Below are 16,309 nucleotides of genomic sequence, written 5' to 3'. Positions count from 1 at the left end.
AAGGATCTAGTAGCAGATACGGTGTTTCTGAAGGAGGACAGGGAGATCCGTTCTGTATGGGTTGCCTTTAGGCAAAGTCTGTCTGCCAGGTCCTGAGAGATGAAGGAGCGCTGTGCACCTTCATCGAAGAGAATATTTCCTTCAACACTGATTGGACCTGCCGAGACAGTAGTTGGCTACAAAACCAGTGGAGAGTGGTGATTTGCTCAGTTAGATGAAAGTGGTACATCTCTACTTCTGTAACTTCATCCTCATGACCTTTTTCCGTTGTAGTTGCCGCAAGGATAGTTTCGTCTAGTTCCTCCAATTGGCGCTTCTTAGTTGACAACTGGCTCAACATAAGATCTATTCGGTTTGGAAATCGTCTGAGGAGTGGCTTCATCAGTGTCAGTGATTGCTTGGGCCTTGTTTAGTAGCTTCGTAACAAATGAATGGCTGCCGCATCTGGAAGCTCGAGCACGTTGAAGGGCATCCATCCCAATCCCTGGTCCAATGCAGCACCAAAATGTGATAGATAGTTCGAAGCACTAGGTTCCATTATGAACGATTTGGTATGGAATACTCCACTCGCGAACTACAATGTGCCGTTACACGTGTTCTCACTTATCATGAAGGGCACTAACAAGAACATACATACACGTGATACCACATTACATAATATCTAATAATAATTATATTGATGTCATAGTTACTAGTTCTCGACAGTTGCTGCTAAAAATACCGACTGGCATTGTCACTACAGCCAAACTGGCAGGCATCACAGAAATGGCAGGCTTAACATCGGATGTCAAAAGTGAGGTTATGGCTTTACAGCGGCCATTAAAGAGACCACTAATTGTGAAGAGCGAAAGAACATCAAATGGTAAGTTAAGCAGAATCACTGCCATACATAAACAATAATGCAGTAATTGTGTATTAAACATTAATACATACAATGATAAATAACTTCTTGAATATTGTAGTGACATATATAGTTTTACACGTGGTTTCACTTCCATTTGCAGCGTTGGCCAATGGAGTATGAACAAGCAGTCCATGTCTTCTTAAACTTGATGGGGTCCAGCCAATACTCAGGAAACAATTGAAAAATCCTCCCTTCAATTGATTTAATTCCACTATGGGAAGAGCAAGGTCTTCTTTACATCCCCCAACAGTGCATCTACCTAGTATAGCATCGCCAAAGTAGGACTTCTGGGCCAGTAGTTGTGCAAGTATTGACACTTTACTTTCAACATGGTACTGCTTATATTTGGCAACAATGATGTCTGGATCCACTAAACTACGTCTATTGATTTCACTTGATGAAACCATACCATATTTACGAGCATTGTTGGATATTAGTATCTCGATGCAAGCAGGTGGTGACAATGTTGATGCTTGTTGGTCTGTTGCTATCGGTTGGTTTGCTAGCATTTGTTGATTACTTGTTGATCTTTGTTAATTTGTCATTGATGTCTGTTGATTTGTCGTTGGTGTTCGTTGATTTGCTGCTGACATTTGTTGATCCGTTGCCATGTGTTGATTTCATGATGATAATTGATGTGTACATGTAGGTAATGGAATACTTCTGGCTGATTCATTAACAAAGCAGGTGGTTGTCAATGATTGGGATTCACACACTATTGAAAGAATATACAACTGAAAACATATATCAAGGTACTTACCTTTTATTTGATGTAAAGTATTTTCAAAAGCTCTAAGCTGTTGAATTATTAAATGCTGGTTCTCCAGTACTAGCTTCATAGAAGAAGCCAAAAATTGGGCAATTTCAGTGGTGTTACTGGTGCCATTGTTGTCAGTACTTATGGTGCTGTCGTTGCCAATACTGTTGTTGCTGGTGCTGTTGTTGATGCTAATGTTGCCATTGTTTTTGCCATTGTCACTGTTGTTGTAGGTGTAGGGTACATCATCCTCGGAGCCTGTATGTAATAACAATGAATACATTTCTGTAAGATGAAAACGTGATACCTATGCAAGCTCATCGTATGGGTCCCAGTTAATGTATCTTAATTCATCGAGTACCCTGTCAGCCTGTGGAGATGTCATTTCTTTGACTAATGAGCTGGTGTGATACTGCTTGTTGTGGTAGTAGGTGGTACAAAAGGGAATCTGCTGTAAGATGGTGAGGGTGTTGAATTGTAACTAGTTGATGATGCCACCACTGCAGATGTAACAGCTGGAAGAATGACCGGTTGTAAACTGACAGGTGTTGTCATTGGTGGCACACTAACTCGTGTCATCACTACGCTGGCTGGCATCATCACTACGCTGGCTGGCATCATCACTACAGCCAAACTGGCTGGCGTTGTCACTGCAGCCAAACTGGCTGGCGTTGTCACTGCAGCCAAACCAACTGATATTATCATTGGTGGCGAACTGGCTGGTGTTGTCACTGGTGGCAAGCTGACTGGTGTTGTCGCTGGTGGTGCAGGTATCACGGATGATCTTGAGGAACTAGTTGCTGGGACCTCTAGAGAGCTACACCCTACTTCAGAGGTAGGTGTAATGAATAAAATAGTACCTGTAAATTGTAAAATATAAGTGATTATATACACTTTATTCTGATTTGCATACTGCATCTTTTTTATGGTTGGATTTTTTTATGGTTGGATTTTCTGCTTTATTGTTGTTCTCTTTATGTTTCCTCTTTTTGTTTTTTTTAGTAGTTGGTGCTGCTGGAGTGATGCCCGGTGGAAACCATTCACCAGTGACAAACTTGTCTTCGAGCTTGTCCATTTCAATTTTATGCCTGGAATATAATGTTGTATATTATTTTATATATAAATTGTGTTACCTCTAGCAACCACAGTGCCTATATATTTCCTCTTGCCAACCTCACACTTCTTCCCTGTGGCCACTTTCTCTGGCTTCACTTTTGAAGCACTAATGGAAGAAATGCTCCCTCTGGCGAATAAATTATGTAATGGCCATAAATGGACTAGTGGTTTGTGGTTAGTATGTTTGGGCGGTGCAAAGTTTACTCAACAAATTACTCTAATGCTACGGGGATATCCCACAAACCACTAATGGCTTACCAGTTTCTTCGTTTATTATCGCCATTGCTTGTTGAGCACCTACAGGTCTTTCGCCTTCCATATTATCCTCTGCAAGTCTTGAAAAATACAGTACTAGGACTGCTTTTTCTTTATAAAGATAGTTTTGCGCCTTTTAGCGTTCGTAAAAACGGTTGCACGATGGTTTTACGTCACAGTTTAAACGCTTGCATCATAGTTTAAACGATTATACAGTGGTTTTTTCTTTCGAAACACTATCGTTTTAAAGACTACTCAATCATAATAACCATTGAGCCTATACTAAATTACACTTGTTTTTAAAAGACAAAATGTAAACTTTATTTTGTCCGCTACTGTATGAGTTGGTTAAACGCTTGGAAAAAGGTGTTCCCTGGGTGTCCGAATGCAAGCTTGATAAATGCATTATCGAGTTGCTGGCTGAATACGTGCAGTGACCAATCATACTTGAGTTGTATGCTTTAGACTGCTTTCATTATTCCATAAATGTGATTTGTTCGCCTGTATGATGGAAACGCCGTCATACTGCCCCCTAAAAGTGGTTTTGTTTCAACTCATTTACTGGGTTACTAAATCACTTAGTCACCTGACATGCTCATTTAGTCACCTACACATGTTCATTTAGTAACCTGCCCTCAAGCAATTATGTACGTGAAAAATAATTATAACACGAAAGGTGCACTGGAGTACTTGATAATATTGTAATACAATTCTTCTCTGTGTTCTGCGAATAATTCTGGACAAATAGTATAGTATACTAAGAGGCGTATCTACTGTAGCTCTAGCCGTTACTCTGGTTGTGGGCGCTGTAAGGACTGCAGGAAGAAACCGTTCTGCGTTGCTCTTTCACCCCACCGTAATGCTCTGGCTATAAAGGTATGTACTTTAAACCATAGTCTAAATAAGTTAGACACCGCGACCAATGGGAACTAAGCGATTTAGTAACACCTCTGGCCCTTAGTAGCGCCGGGATGCTACAGCCTCAGGCCATTGGGGTTACTAAATTGCTTAGTTCCCTTGGTCTTGGTGTCTAACTATTATTTAGCATAGAAAGCTCATGTTTCGCATTTCATAGTAGTCACTTATACCAGCATAGATCCACCACGCAGCATGACCGACCAACTAATCTAAATGACCTATCACTTTTATCTTGGTCTGATAGTGACAGATAAAGTTATATTGCGCTCTGGAAATGCAACCCTCATGCCTTGCATATGTTCGTATGCACCAATTGTACCATTATATTATGTACCCTTAACATTTTTATGAATAATTATCCCCCAACCCATGTCAACAGATAACTTAGGTATTGACTTGTATGAAGATACACTTTATTTCCTTCGTAATGTTTTATTGTAGTATAATATATTAACATGTAGACTTTTAATGATTATCAACAAAAAGAACTATGTTTGCACATATAAACACACATGCGCATGTGTATACAAAAAGTATACCAACCTAGTACCAAGAAAAATCATAATACATATAATTACATCTGACAAAACAAGTCCAGTTTAGAATCAAAAAGCATTCATATACCACAAACGTGGGTTGCTTAATATGCAATCAAACTAAAATTTCAAGTCGGCATAAAAGTTGTACATACGGTACGCGTCAAAATAAAGTTAACATAGCGTAGCGTAAGTACACCATAGCGTAGTTGTAGTTTCACTGTAGTTAACAAAAAATGTATCGTAGTACGATCGTAGTTACTCCAATGATCATACTACGTTTCGTAGCTATAACTATGTACCATATCGTATTACGATAATTTTTTTAGGTATAAGGAGCTAGTCTAATATTAAATAGCTGGATGTTCAATATTGTATGTTGCTAGCTACGTAAGTAGTTAGTAATTCTATCTATTGCCCCCACACAGGCATTCGGCCGATCTCTACGCACTACGTGACATGTCAGGACATTGCTTTAATACCGACGGCAGAAACTAGCTACAAACACTCCTGTATGAGCTACTAAAGCTACACTTTAAAAGTATGTCTAATGCCTTTACACTAACAACGTATATGATTCCATGTTTGTTCTATTATGCAGGCACCGAGTGGAGCAACATCAATACATGTAGCTAGCTATTCACATGCAGTGAATTTTTTTGTTCAATAATATGTAGCTAGCTACGTACATAATTGCATATACACTTACTTGGTAAGATACGTACACAGATTCTTGTGATAGCCAAATATAAAATGAAAACTGAAGGCCTAGTCCGCGAGGATCAAGTACTCTGACTTTGGTGACAGCCATACATAGACTGGACTATATCTATATACTATAATCTAATCCATCTCACTTTCAAAGGGATATTAAGTTACCACTACGACGCAAAGCAAAGACAACGAGCTAACTACACTATGCACTATTTGGAATAACTGACCATGTCACGTGATGACATAGCATGTTGGTCGACGTAATCCAAGCACTGATGTAATGCCTGTTCTCTAGGCTACAGCATAAAATAGATATTTCCATATTAGAAAGAAATAGGGTATACGTTATAATGCCATATTTGTGAACGGGTAGCCGAAGCGTAAAAAATGAGTGTACGTTTGTGCGATGGACGTTCCACCAAGGAAGCTTCTAGTGGAGTTATCAAAAGTTGCTTTTCAGTGATACTGATTCTATTTTAAAGCGTGTGGGCCAGGTTCTGAACATGGAAATCAGAGGTGCCTGTGCATCGACCGAAATCAAGATTTCTGAACATGTAAGCTGTATATCCTTTTGCTATCAGTGTTGTTACTATCAGACGTACCGATGTACCAAGCACCTTTTACGTATTCTGCAGAGAAGACTGATGATGGACAAGATAATGTTTACACTACAGCTGACGTATGTAGCGAAGTATTTACTAGTTTTACAAGAAAGGAGACTGTGGAAGGCGTCGATGGCATTTTGCAGACTAATCGAGATGTAATAAGGCACAATAGATTCAGAGGACAAGAAGTACTACAGGATTAACTAGCAGGCATGTGAGGTTGGCCAGCAGGCATGGAAAGTCAGCTGGAAACCAATTGAGACGATTCTGAAAAGGTAACCACTGATATCAAGGATATTAACTGATCTGTTAGGTATATTCTTTTGCCCCAGGCATTGTGTATGAATTTATGATGATAGATGAAATGGCAAGAATGGAATCAGAACGCAACAAAACAGAAAGTAATTCCGATGATAACACAGTGATGTCTTTAGACCACCATCAGTTCATTCATCTCCATAAGGAAAAACTAAGATGGTACACAAGAAAAGTATCCGTACAACGAATTTGAAGGAATGTGGAAAAAGCCGAACACCACTTTTGTTTCAGAGACCGGTGACTGCCTTTCAAAGAAAAGAAAAAATAGACTAGTTTAAGAGATGCCAACTGACTGTTCAAGTGTTCGGCCTAAAGTAGGACACCCATTTAAAGGAAGAGGAAAACAAAGAAGCAAGGGTTGGCAGACTACATGTACAATAATGTATTCCAAGCTGTTCTTGTACTGCAGTATGCATGTTGTTATTATTATTCTTGTACTTTGTATGTTGTAGTAATGCTGTGTAATTTGTTTTCATATTGTATGTAGGGCACTGCTGAAAAACAGTTCTTTGAACTGATGCAGTCACCCATTTACTCAAAACATTGTATTCTTTGTTGTGATTGTGTCCCACTGCACTCTGGCTTATGATGATGAAAAGGAGGAAACTGGAGGTGTAAATCTGGTTGTATATGTGACCGAATTTTGGAAAATCATCCTTATGGTGGTGCCTGAAACAATTAGAATTTTTGATTTCACCATGGTGCTGCTGACAGCAGAAAACACTTCAAATATTTCTGAAATTTTTCTTGTAATTCAAAGCATCTATAGTTGATTGTAACCCTAAATGGGTAAAAATTTCAATTTACAAGGTGTATTCAGAGCTAAATAGTTAATGTGTACAATGCACCCATAAGGGTGATTTTCCAAAATTTGGTCACATTATTATGTGCCTCAGTCAAACTGCACATTCTAGAAAGAAAGGACATCAAAACTTATAATTACTACTTTATTTACTTCGCACAGATCTATACACCTGGCTAAAGTATGCATACTGGAGTAAGAGATGTGGACTCTTTTTAATTATATTTATTATTTAAAGGTCCTTGTTACAAAATATGTGACCAGATTTTGTCTTAATGCCACGTATAGAATTTTACAATTCACTATTTCCATTAAGGAAGACCTGTTGGAATATTTTGCAGGATTTACTATAATTCTACTGATTCTATAGCTAATTACTGTAAAGTTGATTGAAATTAAATAATATTTGGGTTGTCAAATGTGACATCAAGACTGATTTTCCAAAATGCGGTCACATTGGTTTATCACCGCTAGATTACCCAACATGGGATATTTCCCTGCTTAGAGTAGCCATAGAAAATATTTTTGTACACTGAGTAACCCTCAGCAGTTTTTATGATTTATAAAAATAATATGTTGACATACGTACATACAAAAAAACAGTTGAAGTCCCATAGTTGTGCACCCTGTCACTACTTTCAATGTGTATAGCCTCTGTCATCACTACAGGTACGATTTGTAATAAACAACAGTATACTTAGCTATATTTACTTGCACAAGTTCCATTACATCTGCTAGGTATACCATTGTGTTGAGAGTATCCCTGTAACTCCTGTATCCAGTCAGTGATATATTCAAACCTGTCATTGTCAGTGAGGTCATACATTATATATGGCACCATTAGCATCACAAATACTTTATACATATGTACAGCACCACAATTCAATCATATTACATATTATATTTATTTTGCCCTGTTCATTTCTAGCCTTTTTATTTCACTTAGTGACATTCCGGTACAGTGGGGTCGCCTGAGGTTTTCAGCACAGGATTAAGTAATTAATTTACGCAATCCATCAAGGATCCACACACTTGTCTGCCAAGTACTGTAGGTGATAGATTATATATGTCATCTTGTTGTATTCACAGGTCCAATGGAAAGTGTTGAACGACACTATAAAAGAGAAGTTGTGCATGCAAGAACAATCAACAAGTGGTATTGTATGTACGTAGTTTCACATATCGCTCTAACGTATGACACAGGATGAGTGTTAACGCAGCCAGTTAATGCAGAATATGGTGTGACAGATAAAATCCAACTGCTCTTCACTATTGGAACAAAAGATTATTGATGGGAGAGAAGAATGATGGGCTGAAGAAGCTACTGCGCATGTACCAATACAATGTCAGTCATCGTGATCTAAATGGATACAAGAGGAAGGCTGTGTTCCGTATGGTGAAATTTTGTCACCGAAACATTTGAATCTTACAGTGATACCTACTACACATAATAAACTGAAGATGCACTTATGCTTCGCATCGCATATTCATAGATTGGTGGAGGTGGAAAAGCCCCTTCTAGTGTTGAGCAGTATTTATTGACAGTTCAAATCAGGTGTTGCATGATCAGATGCAGTTGGCATTACGTTATATGTATTATTCTATGGAATACAACAATGCATGCTATGTAGGGTTACTTTTGGAAGAGAAATGACAATAAACGATACAGAGTTTTAATACGTATGTAGTGGTGTTATCCACCACAAAGCTTGAAACATTAATTGTTGCTGAAGATTTTATTGATAACGTGAACCCTACAAAGAGAGACTGTGGTTCTTTCCTTGGCTTACAATGCCAAGAAAGTGTTAACCAGTATAGAACTTGAGAGATACGCATGATACTATGCCAAAAAAGTGTTACCCAGTATAAAAAGAAACGCAGTGATGCACACAACTAACTGTAGTTGGCTCCGGATTATGAGCAAATACACATGCATATGTTAATGATATATTATACCAGCCGGCACATGTACACTGTACAACAATATGAACTATATGTACATATACGTATATGATCAGCTGACTTCTTTCTGGATTGAGAAAAAGAATAATATGTAGATACATATACAACAAACAATCCTGTGCTGTTGTGTACCTCAGGCTATCACAAGTTTAATCGAACAAGGCTATACAGTCAAAGTATTCATGTGTCAATACCAATATTGAGAACCAAACTTGAAAGTTGAATTTGTGCATCGAGCAATGAAAAAATAAGGTTCTTACATAAGTTAAGAATGCAGCATGTCATGCACTGACAAATGTTTACAGTGATAATACATGACAATGGAAAGATTGTAAATTGTTTGGCCAATTCAAACAAAAAATCACATGAATACCAGTCATCAAAAATTTCATTCTTCTTGAGAAGTACTTGATGCCAAAGTATCAGGCATCGAGGTATCAGCATCAATATTTAAACTCCTATTGCTCACCAACTAGCTGTGTAATATGCATGAATTAAAGATTGTAAACACATTAACAATACAAATGGATTATTCTAGAAAGCAAAACCATAGCATAACTTAGCTTGGTCACAATCTTTTCCAGTTAAATATCTCAGTTTCTCTACTTGACCAGTACAGTGGAACACGACAGAAGGTGCACTATACGTAAAGGAAATGGTACGTACGTCTAGTTTCATGACAATACAAATACCAGTTTTACCTTCACTCTTCGCCAAAGTTTCATGTCGCTTTGTTCAGCGGTTCAGCCTATAACACCACGCGGCGACAGAAGGCACACTAACAGCAAAGGAAAAGGTACATACGACATTAGATACTAGAATACATAATGGATTGGAAACGCAATACATTTTACGGTTACGGGCTCAATACGGTCACGTGATAAAATTTACAGGGCACAGCAGCATTTTAAATAGGCACAATACATTTTTGTCGAATTCGCCCCAGAGTTTTCTCGAAAACAGGTGTCTTGTTCAATTCGTTCATACTTTTTTAGGACTCTTGAATGTATGAACTTTTCTTTAGTATAGCATGTATCGCTAGACTCGTTTTCACAAAGCCAGGAAAACCCCCACAGCCACTACCGTCATGTAGCCATTCTTTTGCTTCGCTTATGGAAAGTAACTGCTGTACAGTGCTATATTTTGCATTCATTACTATGTTGCGAAACTGTTCAGCACTTCTAAAACTTCGTATGTAATAAACTGTTCAGCACTTCTAAAACTTCGTATGTAATACACCCTATGCACTAAAACCCCCACACTAGTTTTTGAATATAAATTTCGCCTTCCTTCTTTCACACCTTCGGTTGCATGAAACGACTAACCTTCAGTCACAACCTAATAAATAGCTAAATCCTTTAGCAATGATTTAACGCTTTATAAAACCTGTAATAGTAGTCTCAGTGTTAAGAACAACTGCAGTTTGTACACTTGGTAACGTTGCCATAAATCACGTGACCGTATCGAGCCCGTCACCGTAAAATGTATTGCGTTTCCAATCCATTATGTATTCTAGTATCTATGGTACGACATATGGTACGACATATGGTACGACATATGGTACGACTAGTTCCATGACAATACAAATACCAGTGTAAGCGATTCGTCTGGTTCCTTATTGTCGACTTCACCCGTCACAACCCTTGCCGTCGTTATCACCACTTGACACGAGGTGAACTCACGTGCGACCAACTTATTCTTATTATAGCACTACAATTACATCACACTCCCCCCAAGTTGACCCATGGTCAACTTAGAAGGTACATAAGTGGTCCTAATTACAACATAACATATGTTACATGTACATATATGTTAACATAATACCAGGTTAACTAGAGTCAGTCATCCACTTCAGTACTTGTTGTCTGGCTCTCTGAGCTGCTACTCTGACAGGTTTTTTACATCTGTATTGGGATACTGATGCGTCTGTATTCTCTTGATGAGCCATCTTAATAGGCATCTGATCCTCTGAACACATCTGCGGAGCAATCTCAAGCGGATAAAGGCATGTAACAGGTCTTCTCAGTGTCGACAGTCGACCATTAGTGTTGACCTTCAGTACTACACCCCTTATCTGATCGTCAGAACTCTTCAGTACTTCACTGACTCTGCCCAGTCTCCATTGTGTACGTGGACGATCCTCATCATGTATCACAACCACTTCGCCAGGTATAGGTGATCGTAGTACACCAACCTCATCAGTGGTAGAGTATCGTTCTCTAAGCTGAAGAAGATATTCTTCACGCCATCTACTCCAAAATTGATTCAGTGCTTTGGTAAGGTTCTGTGCTCTATCCCTGAGATCTTGAAAGGTTATGTCAAAGTCCTCATCAACTCGGTTTACATCTGTACCATCTGGTAGACACAGTAATCGACGACCACTCAACAAATGACTAGGTGTCAATGGCTCTTCAAGATCCTCACTAGATACATAAGATATCGGCCTTGAATTAAGAATGGCCTCAACTTGAACTAGCACAGTTGTCAACTCAACAAGTGATAGTTGCGACTTGCCAATGGTCTTTCTTAGACATCGTTTCATCGATTGGACCATTCGTTCAAAAAAGCCGCCTTGCCATGGTGCTTTCTCTAAATTAAATCTCCACTGGACTTTCAAGCCTGCCATATACTGCTGCACCTCTGGGTCACTTAACATCTTATCAAGGGTTAGTGCAGCAGAAACAAAGGTTTTGGCATTGTCCGAAATAACTTGAAGCGGAATCCCCCTTCTAGCTGTGAATCGCTTGAAAGACCTCAGAAATGTCTGTGTGGTCATATCAGGGACTAACTCAAGGTGCACAGCACGGGTAACACAACATGTATACAGAGCAATCCACACCTTGCTGCTCTCTGATCTATCTTCCACCTTAATGTAGAGAGGTCCAGCGAAGTCAACTCCACAATATGCAAATGGAGGTGCTTCCTTCACGCGGAAATCTGGCAACGGCGGAGGAGGTGCTGCTCTGTAGTGCTGGCCTTCTAGCTTATGACATACGACACATTGATAGATGATCTTACGAATGAACTGCCTTCCCTTGACAAGCCAGTACTTAGACCGGACTTCTGTTAAAGTATCTTTGACACCGCTGTGCAAGGTTCGCTCATGTGCATATTGCACAATCAAGGTAGTCAATGGATGGTGTTTGAGGAGCAAAATCGGATACTTTTGTCCATACAGTATGTTAGCCTTCTTCAGTCTGCCACCACATCTCCAAATATTGTGTTTGTCAACAAATAAGTCCAATTGGTGTTTCCATAGTTCAAAATTGGTTTCACTGGTCAGTTGGTTTTGGGAATCTGTAATCCAATCCAGTTCTGCTCTTTCTAGGTCTGAAGCAGTGATCGTCCAGTCAACCAAGGCAACATCACCAACCATCTTGAACCTTGCAGCAAACTTCCGCACAAGTGCAGTCACCCTTAACAGCTTCTGTAATTTGCTGTAGTGTGCACAGTTAATCAGTTTCCCGATACCAGGATTCTCTGTTGCTATCAGTAAAGTGTGACTGCTGGGGTTGTTCACCTTCATTTCTGAGATGCAGTCTTCTGGCATGGATCCCTCATCAGAACAGTCAGCAGGTAAAAACTTGGGTAGCCAATCTGGACCATGTCTCCACATCAAGCTCTTCTCCAAGTCCTTGGTCGAAACACCACGAGAAGGCAAGTCGGCTGGGTTGTCTTTCCCGGCACAATGTGCCCAGTGTTGTACTGGCACTAACTGTCTGATTGCTGTGACTCTGTTATGAACAAACTGCTTCCACTGTTTGCCTTCACCTTGTATCCAAAAGAGAGCTACCTTGGAGTCTGTAAAGCATGAGCCTATCTTCACATCAATCACTGTATTAAGTGCTTCAAACACATGACACATAAGTTTGGCAAGTAGGAGACAAGATAGCAACTCCAATCGGGGAATAGTCTGTTGGCTGAGTGGCGCTACACGCGTCTTGGATGCTACAAAATAAGCAGACTGTGAGCCAACGCAGAGGTACACAACTGCGGCGTAAGCAGCAGCGGAGGCGTCACAAAAACCATACAGGATGCTTGGTGACTGTTTGTCTATAAATTGAAAATAACATCTAGGAAGCGTGATAACAGTACCTTGAAATCTGGAGAGCAAACCTTTCCATTTAGTCAACATTTCTCTAGATAATTGCTCATCCCAATCCAGCTTAACCTTGCACAGCTCCTGAAAGAACATCTTTAACATTATTATTGCTGGGGCTAGAAAACCCAGAGGGTCATAAAATCGGAAAGCAAAACCAACAATAGTTCGCTTTGTTGGCTCTAAAGTGTGCAAAGAATTGGCTATATCCCTTATATCAAACAACAACACATCACGTACTGGGTCCCAACTTACGCCCAGAACCTTATGTCCTCCAGGTATGCTTCCTGTCAGAAGATTGCTTGTGTATGTTGCATCTTCTTCCATAATGCAACCATACAACTCCACCTCAGTTGGCAACTTCTGTTCTGCAGCTATTCTCTGACGCAAGTGGGACGAATTGGTAACAAATTTACGTAGATTAAATCCTCCATCAGCAAACAGCTTCTTGGATGTACTATACAGGTTATAAGCATCATCATTGTCATCAGCACCATATGTAACATCATCAACGTAAATGGATTGCTTCAAGGTGTTCACTAGATCTGGGTGGTCATCACGATACTTCTCAAGATGGTAGCTAATGGTAGCGTTGAGTAGAAAGGGACTTGCGGACACTCCAAAAACAACTCTAGTGAATCTCATCGCCTGGATCTCTGGTTGTGGCTTGGCAACATCATCTGTCCACAGAAATCTTAGGGAATCACGATCCTCCTTGGCAACAGATATCATCAGGAAAGCTTTTTCCACATCAGCTATAAGGGCTACCCTGTAAGTGCGGAATCTGAGGAGAATATCTTAAGATGTTTTGGTCAAACTTTGGCCCTGAGAATAGGCAGTCATTCAGAGATAGGCCTTTGTCCTGAGCAGAAGCATCGTACACTATTCTTAGTTTGGTTGTTTGTTTGTCTGTACGAATGACTGCGTGATGAGGAAGATAGTGGATTCTATTTACATCAGTGTCCTTACAGCCCTCATCACTGACCTTCTCCACAATACCCAGATTTAACTGTTGTTGGATGATGGCATTGTATGCCTGTAGTACCTCGGGGTGATGACGGAGCCTCTTAAGCAGTCCTTCAAGTTGCCTCTTAGCTAGCAGAAAGTTACTGGGAGGCCGTATCTGATCTGAGCGCCATGGGAGACTTACTTCATATCTGCCATCATCAAACTTAATGAACTGTTTGAAAGTGTCATAGACTGAAGGTTCGACGGATTGTATACCCAGTGACTCCAATTCCCAGAAGTTCTTAAGCAACTGGTCCATGGACTGTACATCAGAGGTTTGAACAAGGAGCGAGTGAGTAGGGTTCAGGTTATGCAAGTTAGCATCACTACAGACTGGACCAGATAGCACCCATCCTAAATGAGTATCAATGGCGGTTGGACCACTCTGCCCACGGATCACTTGTCCTGTTACCAGCTGCCAATAGTGGTCGGAGCCAATCATGGCATCTACTTGCAGGTCATCGCCAACTCTAGAAAAGTCTGCTAAATTAAGGTCACTGAGATGTCTGTATTTCTCCTTGGTATATGCAATCGGTTGACAAGATAGTGGCTCGCAGATAAGCGGAACTGTAGACAACATCAATTTAACAGTGGTACCATTCTTAAGAGGTATACCAACTCTCACCATCTCCACTGTCTGCATTGTTGTGGTATCTGAGCCAAACGTTTTGATCTGAACCTGTTCAACACGATCTGGTAACAACCCCAGTGCATCCCTCACTCTCTGTGTTATGTAGGACCGCTGACTCCCCCCATCCAGCATCAGTCTAATGGTCATTCCACGCTTAGGTTCATCTAATTTGTGTACATACGCCTTGGCAGTTTGCAACAAAACTGGGACTTCTGTGTTGACGCAATACAACTGGGTGGTAGTAGGTATGTCCTGCTGACCAGGTGGCAGTGGCTGTGGAGCTTGTAAATTGAATGTTGGTGGCTGCAGTGTTGGTAAACTGGATTGCGGTAACTGTGGCGTTATTGTTGCATTGTGTTCTGCAGCAGTATGGTTCTGGGAGTCTGAGCGTGGTTGTCCTCTAGAGACTGTACGACTGTTCTTACAAATACTGGAGTGATGCCGTCCACTGCAATGCGCACACTTGGCGGAGGATCTACAATCCTTGCTGAGGTGATGCCTTCTTAGACAGACAAAACAACGCCCTGTTCGCTTTAGAATACCTTTCCTCTGGGTGATGTCTGTTATAACAGTGCAAGACGATGAAGAGTGTCCCTGTCTACAATAACAACACTTGGGTTGGCCATCACCTGCAATAAAGGCTGCTGTAGTGGACATCACAGACCCTTGTGAACCTCCAGTAGAAGAAAAGGCTCTCTCCCGAGCACTGATTTCATTCTCTACTATAGTCATTAATTGGTCTACAGTCCATTCAGCATCTCCAATTTCTCTGCTGACAATTAACCTAAGGTCTTCAGGCAACTTGTTCATAAATAAGGATGACAACAAATGTCCATATGAAGACAAAGGAACACTGAGTGATTTGAGGCTTCGTACCTGAAATTCTACTTGATCATAAAAGCGGCGAAGAGCCTTAGTGTTGGTTGCAGATGGAACTGATGCTAGTTCTACTAATGTGTCCATATGGCGAGCAATAATCAACTGTTTATTACCAAATCGCTTCTTAAGAATGTCAATTGCCTCGGTGTAATTAGAAGTAGAGAGTTGTAAGCCCGCTATCACTCTCATTGCAGAACCTTCAAGCAATGAGTTTAGGTACGTGAATTTATCTACTGCAGACAATGATGGGTTAAGATGTATGGATGATTCAAATGTACTCCAGAATGCTTCCCACTTAGTGAGGTCACCGTTAAAGGTCTTCAGCACTAGCTTAGGTAACTTGACTCTGCTACCAGCATCTGTAGCTGGTGTCACTCTATGTTCTGGCCTTAGTTCTGAAGCAGCACCTGTGCCGGTTGTGGTAGTTGTTGCCGTGGTAGTTGTTGCCGTGGTAGTTGCTGCTGTGGTAGTTGCTGCTGTGTCTGTTGTAGTTGTTGATGCGGTAGTTGTTGGCGAACTGCCGTGTGTGGGAGGTGTATTTCGACGTGTTGAAATAAGCTGCTCTACGTGACATATTGACTGTTGTAATCATTCAGAGAACACGTCTGCTTGTTCTATCTCTTCCTCTATCGCATCATCCTCGATTGATGCCAACACTTCGTCATTAAGGGTGCGAAGTTTAACTAACTTTTCATTCAATGAAAGTTTCCACTGATGCAGCTTCTCGAGTGCCGGTCCTCCAGTGACGGCACTTGCTTCTTCCAGCTGATTCATCAGTCTTGAGGCTGACGAACGATGTCCAGCT

The 16,309-nt window shown here is 40.5% G+C and overlaps 1 protein-coding gene across 1 annotated transcript; it reads right to left on the bottom strand.

Moving 5' to 3' along the window:
* Positions 1-10,715: 10,715 nt before the first annotated feature.
* On the bottom strand, positions 10,716-15,693 carry LOC136244834 (uncharacterized). The gene is made up of 3 exons (XM_066036382.1): positions 13,805-15,693; positions 12,983-13,755; positions 10,716-12,940 (listed from the first exon to the last, which is right to left on the bottom strand). The coding sequence occupies exons 1-3, from the start codon at positions 15,691-15,693 to the stop codon at positions 10,716-10,718; spliced, it is 4,887 nt and encodes a 1,628-aa protein (XP_065892454.1).
* Between the last annotated feature and the right edge of the window lie 616 nt (positions 15,694-16,309).

This window comes from Dysidea avara, chromosome 14 (genome assembly GCF_963678975.1).
Source record: "Dysidea avara chromosome 14, odDysAvar1.4, whole genome shotgun sequence".
Classification (NCBI taxonomy): domain Eukaryota; kingdom Metazoa; phylum Porifera; class Demospongiae; order Dictyoceratida; family Dysideidae; genus Dysidea; species Dysidea avara.
Note: the sequence above shows the minus strand (reverse complement) of the source record. Positions and strands in the feature narration are given on the sequence as shown.

Coding starts and splice junctions, on each gene's coding strand:
- LOC136244834 (XM_066036382.1), bottom strand. CDS start 15,693: ATGAGAGTGATAGCGGGCTTACAACTCTCTACTTCTAATTACACCGAG. Junction 13,756..13,804: donor TGCCTATTCTCAGGGCCAAA/GTTTGACCAAAA, acceptor CCGCACTTACAG/GGTAGCCCTTATAGCTGATG. Junction 12,941..12,982: donor TTTGCTCTCCAGATTTCAAG/GTACTGTTATCA, acceptor TTCAATTTATAG/ACAAACAGTCACCAAGCATC.